The sequence below is a fragment of the Nelumbo lutea genome, chromosome 1, assembly GCF_056320005.1.
Source record: "Nelumbo lutea isolate HS-2025 chromosome 1, American lotus-T2T, whole genome shotgun sequence".
In the NCBI taxonomy this organism is placed as follows: domain Eukaryota; kingdom Viridiplantae; phylum Streptophyta; class Magnoliopsida; order Proteales; family Nelumbonaceae; genus Nelumbo; species Nelumbo lutea.
In genome coordinates this window covers 125640458-125648643 of record NC_142684.1, presented here as the reverse complement: position 1 = coordinate 125648643, position 8186 = coordinate 125640458, and the positions used below count along the sequence as shown (strand labels likewise).

General features: G+C 35.7%; 1 protein-coding gene across 1 annotated transcript; it reads left to right on the top strand.

The window, feature by feature from the left end:
• The first annotated feature begins 928 nt into the window (after positions 1-928).
• LOC148877374 (O-Glycosyl hydrolases family 17 protein) lies at positions 929-3167 on the top strand. Its single transcript, XM_088985829.1, has 3 exons — positions 929-1529; positions 1637-2779; positions 2874-3167. The coding sequence occupies exons 1-3, from the start codon at positions 1481-1483 to the stop codon at positions 2903-2905; spliced, it is 1224 nt and encodes a 407-aa protein (XP_088841955.1). The 5' UTR covers positions 929-1480; the 3' UTR covers positions 2906-3167.
• Positions 3168-8186: the final 5019 nt, after the last annotated feature.

The following is an 8186-nucleotide window of genomic DNA, read 5'->3' as shown; positions in this document are numbered from 1 at the left end:
GTGAAGGTGGGGTTGAAATGACTGAATTGTGGGTTAGAGGTATTAAGATTGTGATCAACGCTGCTTTGAGTAAGAAATAGAGTGGTAGGTGACGAGTGAGGTTTTGTTGTCTAATCTATGTAAACAAGTTTTGAGAAAGCATTTCCATCTCAGAAGTATTTTGCAGTTATTTTTACTGCCTTGCATTGTAAAAAGGATTTTGATCAAATGATCGTCTGTTGTTATAAAATATTTTCCTAGGTGAGAAAAGAGAGGGAAGACGATGGACACAGAGCCACTACTCTTTCTTGATATTTTTCTAAAAAGGTTATCCTACTTTAATTATTTTATAAAAATATTACTTTTTACAAAGAAGTATGAATAGGCCTAATGCAGATTTTTGAATTCCACCACAGATCTATAAGCATTCAAAATGTCAAATGCCCATACTCTATGCACCAATGACTGCCCATGAATTAATTAGCATTAATTCCGAACTGGCACCTACCCTAACATTAATCGGAGTCTACAAAATCTGACCCTAGGCTGAACCGTCATTCTCCCTAATTTTTATTGATATTCAAGCAAAAGTTGCCCTTACATATTTGGAAACAATTTTTTATATAATGACAATTTATTTACCTAATTGACCCCAAAAGGGCCTTTTTTTTTCTATTTTTGGTAAAAAACCTTCTTTTATCAAGCACACTGTACACGTCGTTTACTGACGTCAAAAGGTAGATTATTTGATGACCAACCAATAGTTAAATATGTCCAAAACTCAATTTGTATCTTTCAAATTTCTCCCGCCATTCTTGCCAAAAGAAAAAAAATTCTCCCGCCACGATTTATAAATGGGCCCATTGAAAATGGATCAATTTATTTTTATTTTTTGACAGGAAAAGAAGAATGGAATTGGACATAACAACACGTCAAACTTCACAATAACGGTCCTTTCCAAGAAATTAAAAACAAAAAACCACTTACTATGGAATGAAATGTGAGTGCAGGACGCTGAACTCTGGAAGCCCTATAGCGTAACAGTGCAACACTCAACAGGAACGGAACACTGTATCTGTTTGGCACAAGTTCACTCTCTTTTATTTATTTTTTTGGATTATTTTCCGCGAAAAATACATCGAAGTGCTTGTACAGACTACAGAAAAATTTTCTCGTGACCAGACCATGGACCTGCTTTTTTGCAGGAAAGCGAAGCTCGGTACGACGAGAGAGAGAGTGAGAGAGCGCGCGAAATGGCGACATCTCTCTATTTCTCTCTCGCATGGTCTGTCGGGCCTTGAGATACACACTTTCCAGTTTCCATACACGCGTCCCGACGTCCACAATCCATCCGTCCAAAGTCGCCATTGAAAAATGTTTTCCCTTCTCGAGGTTTCTTGAGCATCTCGTTTTTCCTTTTCCATAGTTCCTTCTTACCCCCCCCCCCCCCCCCCCCCCCCCCCGGTTTCTGTTCTTCGTCCCGTCGTCCAAGTTGTCGAAGATGGGTTGGTTTCTCCACCTTCTTTTATTCTGTCTCTTGGGTCTTACTGGTAAGTAAGCGTAAGCGAGACTCAAAACCCATTTTTTTCTTGGTTTTTTTGTCTTTGTTCCATTGCATTTTTGTAACAACCATTTTATTTGTTCACATTTATTGCAGATGCAGGTCAAGAATCTGTTAACCCATTGAATATTTATGATCCAACTCCTGCGGTTCTTCAGACTTTGGCTCACACGGGTTTGCCTGTGTCCCTTTCCGTGAGTGAGGGTGATCTTAGCCAAGTTTCTTCCAGTGTTTTAATGGCTGAAAGCTGGGTTAGAGCCCACGTTCTCGCTCACTTTCCTTCTACCAAGATAACCAACATTGTGGTTGGAAATGCCGTTCTCTGCAGCAAGGACCATGAGGAGATGTGGGGTTTGGTCCTTCCTTCTGTGAAGAATGTCTACCACTCTCTTGTGAGGTGGGGTTTAGAGAAAGAAATCAAAGTCTCGGCTGCTTTTTCTACCGACTGCCTGCATCCACGTTTCACCAAGTTTAGAGATGACCTAATCCAGAGGCTGATTAAACCTCTTCTTGACTTCCTCCAGAACTCCAGCTCTACTTATACTATCAACCCACCTCCGGGTTTCTCTCTTTCCCTGTCAAATGATGCTAACTTGGTGTCTGCTCACATGGAATCCATGAAAAAACTCGGGGTTTTCCACCTTAACAACATCAATGTAATCGTCCCAGCTCCTGAAGAAAAGAAACTCATGAGCAGAAAGTTGTCAGTCATACATTCCTCGGCTGTAGGCCCATTCCCAGCAAGACCAACCCCATTACCAGAGATCCCACCATCATCAATCCACTCCTCTGTTGGTTTCTCTGTTCCTGCACACACATCCAAAAGCTCACTTCCTCCTCCCCCTTTAGCCGGTTGGGCTTCTCCCCCTTCGATGTCCTTCTCTTTTGCACCGGAAGGGCCTCCGGTCGTTATTCCCTCGAACCCACCTGATCTTGCTCCATTGCCCCCTTGTAACGCGATAGACATTGGAGCGCCGACACCGGAAACAGGGGAGAAGGGGCTATGGTGTGTAGCAAAGCCTAGTGTCCCAACAGAGACGCTGCAGGAGGCCATGGACTATGCTTGTGGGGAAGGTGGTGCTGACTGTGATGAGATTATGCCTAATGGAAATTGCTACTATCCTGATACGGCTGTTGCACATGCCTCTTACGCTTTCAATAGCTACTGGCAGAAGAACAAGAATAATGGAGGAAGTTGCAGTTTTGGAGGGACTGCCATGATCATTAATTCTGATCCAAGTATGGTTCACTTAACAGTCTCCTCTCTTTTTTATTTCCTTGTTCATTTGTATTTCTGGAGAGTAATCCGAATGATTTACTGATTTATATGCAGGCTTTCTTCACTGTCGATTCATTCTCAGCTAAGGAGGTGGTTGAATGTTCAAAACATTTTGAAGGTTCGTTGGTACCCTTCTTTGTTATGTGGTCAGCAAAGGATTAACTTACAGTTGCAGAGTATTTGAAAATTTGACCATTTTATCGATTTCCAAGAGAAACCCTCCGGTGCATACTCCATTAGGTGGTGTTGTATATCAAATTTGGTTGTGAGGGCTTGCATGTTACAACTTAGAACTTAGAACCTTTTTTCGCCAGTTTGCATGTTAAACAAAATCCGCATTTATAGTCTCGACTGGTTTTGTTGCATTTTTTTTTTTAAGTTAACATTCAAGACTCGTTATTTAGGGTCTAATATAGGTGGATCGTGCTTGACTCATCCGGTCAGTAGCTCCTACAAACAACTGAATCAAGCCGTCTCAATTCCCGAAGGGTCCTAACGACGGTGCTCTTTAAAAAAGGTACCCAAATTAAAAACGATGGTCCTGGGACCTGTGGGTAATGGGCCCACCACGGTTCCGCTGCGCCGCTCTGATTTGTTGGTTGTATTAATCAAATTAAATAATATGGGCTATACAAAATTAATTTTACTTTCTTTAACTAAAATTTTCGCAGCTATTTTGCCAGCGACAAAATATTGAAATAGCAATATTTGCATCTATTTTTCATGATAGAAAAAGGCGAGTCAAAAATAAACGTTCCCCTTTATATTGTAAAAGGTAGACGATTTTGTTTCGACATGTATAAATTGCCAATGATCAAGGTTTTTAAAATCGAATTGGGTAACGAATCGTTTAGGGGTTTGGTTAAAAGAAATAAAAAAATAAAAAAAAAAAATGTTGGGTGGTTTGAACTCTTAGGTCATCGGGTTAAACAAATCAATTTTTTTTTTTGGTGAAAAAGATGGTTTTGAGGTAAAATGGAATTGTTTAGGTAGGGGTGAGTATTATTTTGGTTAAAACTGAAAATTTTGATTTCGGCCTTTTCGGTTTTTGGGTAATTCGTTTCAGTTAGTTTGGTTTTTAGGAATTTTGGATTTTAGAGCTAGAAATTCGGTTAATTGAAAAAATCAAATTAACTGAAATTCATTATAAAATATGAATATAATATATAATATGTTATATATTTATATGTTAATATATTATAATGGAATTCAATTTCATAATATATAATATTATATATATTAATTAAATTTGGTTTTTAATTGAAATAACTGAAACTTTCAGTTTTGATTATTTTGGTTTTTTGTAATTTGGTTTTCATCTTTTTATTTTGGTTTTTAAAATTTTGATTTCATCGGTTTGGTTTTTAATTGAATAAATTGAATGTTCACCCATATGATTAGGTTATTGATTCCTTGTTTTTCTTGTTCAATCGTCTGGTCCAGTTTGGTTTTGAAAACCATGCCAATGATAAAGAATCTCATAAACTCTCTACTCATTCGATATTTGATTTAGCCCGGATTTGCTTCTTGCCATGCTGTCTTATGTGTTCATAACTAGTCAAGAGTGAGCACGCAAGTGTTCTTTGTATTTTTCAGAAGGTCTACATGGCTAGAATTTCTATGCCTCCAAATAGGGTTTAGCTATTCCACGCTCACCATTGGGTCAGGCCTAGAGGTGAGTAAGAAAAACCGAAAAATTGAATTGAATTGAAAAACTGATTGAAATTGAATAAAAAATTCAATTAACTGAACCGGTTAATTTGGTTTTGGTTTGATATTTTTAAACAACTAAGTATCTGTTTGGTTTTGATTAATCAATATAGAAAATTGGTTGTTAATCGAATTGATTGGTATACATATATTTTTATATATTATAAATTAATAAATATGTATTATATATTATAAATATATATTTATAATATATTATATATTATTTATTATTTTAAATATGAAATTATATATATTTTTAGTTTTTATTATATATTTATATATATTTTTATAAAATATTATAAAAACAAAAAACCAACAAACCTAATTATGGTTAACTATACTGGTCAACCAAATAACCAATCAACTTCAATTTGGTTTTGGTTATTGGTTTTCCTTAAATTGGTAGTACCGATTCGGTCTCAAAAATGGGCCCGTAGGTGAGCACCCCTAGCCTGCCAATGATAACTAATTTCATAAACTCCCTACCCTTGCGATATTTGATTAGAGTCCGGATCTATTCATAAAGTGCGCCTCACACTGCCCTCACAGAATGTACTAACTGCACATTGGGAATCTCTAGATATTCCCAATATAGGGTGGAATGTGACTGTAAGGTCAATGTGAGGCGCACCTTGTAAGGAGTAAATTCCAATTCATTTGATTTGAGCCTGGATGTGCTTCTTGCCATGCTGTTTAATGGGCTGTGTTGTGTGTAACCAATCAAGAGCGAGGACGTCAGTGTTTTTTTGGAGTTAACTGTTGAAACAGTTTTTGGATTGGGCACGTTCTAGGTAGACCTAGTCATGGACCGGGTGGCTCGATGGGCTGGCCTGGCCCAGCCCGACCCCTAGAGGGGTTTAAACATGCTTATAGGCCTGTGGGTTTAAAGTCGGGCCAAAAGGCCCGACCTACAATAAATTCGAGTTGGGTTTGGGTTTTGTCAAAATAGCCCGGCCCGACTTAATATTAAACTTAAAATTAGTTATGTGATTGTCCATTTGAATAAATTTTTTGATTTAAGAATGTAAAATTGTGTTTTAAAATATAAAAAAAAAGGGAAAAATACCATCTTGTAAGCCCATTGTTCATTTAAATAGAAAAAAAATATTATTTGAATTTTTAATTCTAATTTGAATAGGGGAAATTGTTTTTTTTTTCAATTAGGTCAGGCTTCGGGCTTTTTACTAGGGCCGGGCTCGGACCCAAGTTATAGGCCTGTTGGTCGGGTTGGGCTAAGGCTCGGGCCTAATATATTTTCATTGGTGATAAGTGAAAGCCCGGTCCGACCCATGAATAGGTCTAGTTCTAGGTAATTCACCTATTGACGCCCATGCTTTGATATTTAATAAAAACAAATTAACATGTAATTACAAATTTATCCATTTTCAGAATAACGCGGCATTCTTAAAAATTCTCTCAACAGGAGAGGCTGTTGGTCCCCAGCTGTTAAATTTTTTTCCATTTTTTTGGTATTATCAGGAAGGTCTAGTGGCAAGATTTTCTATGCCCGTTCCATTCTCACCATATGGCTTTAATACCAAGTATCCAATTCACAAGTACGCATGATTACCTAATTGATTTCACAAACGAAATCATTAATTGCTAATCATCAAGACCTGTTGCATGGGATTGGGATGGATTATGGATGCCATTCTTCATTATAGTGATTTTAGTTGCAGTAACTTTAATGAGTAAAGATTTTCCCACATTGATCGATGGATCAATAGAGGATCCGGGTTAAGATGATCATGTTTCTATCTTTGCAAAATGTTCAGTGGTGATGTGGAAAGTATGGAAGGATCAATGTAATTTATTGGTCTTCAGGAATGAGCCTTTCGACATTACTACAATTGTAAATAGAATCCATGCACAGATAGATGACATGTTGGGATCCATTTCTCTGGACGGTAATGATCATGGAACAATTACGAGTGTTGGTCATTCTTCAGCTAACCTTCTTTGGCGGCCCCTCCGAGGCCCTGAAATTAATTTCGATGGTGCAGCATCAATCATCACTAAAGCACGTACGGGCTCGGATCCTTCATCATTATTAGAGATCATTTTGGATCTTTCATCAATTGCTCATGTGGTCGCTTTTCCAAGATCATTTGCAGCGGAGATTGAAGCATTAGATTTTTTATTTTTTTATTTTCCTGCAAAAAGCATTAACATTGTTGGAGGGTATGAAACTTGCTCTCGCACTCTACCTTCCCCATGTTATTATCGAGGGAGATGCTCTTATAGGGATTAGCTAGGACCTGTGCGATGTACAGGTTTTATTTATAAACAAAAATGAAGATGGAGTTCTATACAATTTGCAATTAAATGGTGTGAATTCAGTTCAAGTATTATTTTTGAGGTTATGGCTAATTTTCTAAGTTATGATTTAGTGAAATGGTCAATTTCCTTTTTTCTAGATAAACTTGTATTTTTTTTGGTATCTTAATGTTATTTATTATTATTTTTTTTTGAAAAGGAATTTTTTATTGGTTTATTATTACTATTATTATTATTATTATTATTATTATTATTATTTTTGTATTATTTTTAAGTAAATGTATATAAAAAACCTCTTATAACAACTCTATAAACCACCTTTGTGTTTTGACTCTAACAAAGGCCTTTCCTATAGTTTTGAGAAAAAAAAAGTGCAAATACCTCATTTCCCTTGGCTTTTTGGCAACAAAGACATTAAAGTTCCAAAATACACTTATGACTTATCATTGTTAATGCATTACATACATAATTTAAAGTTTCAACCTTACCTTTCACTAGGGGGGTCAATTGACCAGTTTTGGTTCTTATCAAATCGGATTTGGACGATCTATTATAATTATTGGATTGGGTTAATCCAAAATAAATTGGTCCATAATCTTATTGGCTTGAATTAGAGCTAAACCAAATTTCCAATAATCCAATCATGAGACCAAACCCTTGTCCAATTTGAAATCAATCAAAACTGAAAACAACATAAAATCACTTTTATAAAAGTACTTTTATGAAAATATTTTTATAAAAGAACTTTTATAAAAGTAATTTTATGAAAAATATTTTTACGAAAACACTTTTATAAAAATATTTTTACGAAAGCATTTTTACAAAAGTACTTTTGTGAAAGCACTTTTACAGAAGTAGTTTTATAAAAGCAGTTTTACGAAAAAAGTTTTACAAAAGTACTTTTACGAAAGCACTTTTATAAAAGTACTTTTACACGAAAGCACTTTTATGAAATCACTTTTATAAAAGTACTTTTATGAAAGTACTTTTATAAAAAGCACTTTTACGAAATCACTTTTATAAAAACATGTCTACAAAAGTACTTTTGCGAAATTACTTTTACGGAAGTGCTTTTATAAAAATACTTTTACAAAAGCACTTCTACAAAAGTACTTTTATAAAAGTCTATGGAAGTACTTTTTGAAAAGTGCTGTCCAAAATACTTTCAATAAAGTGCTTTTGTAAAAGCACTTTTATGTAAATATTTTTATCAAAGTACATTTACAAAAGTGCTTTTATATAATTTTTGATATTTCATTCGGTTTGGATTGGATTTGATTTGTATTGGATTTGGATTGGATTGGGTCTAGTCCATTTCTAAGTGGACTCACATTGGACTGGATTGGGTTGGACCAAATCCGTTCAATTGACACCTCAGTC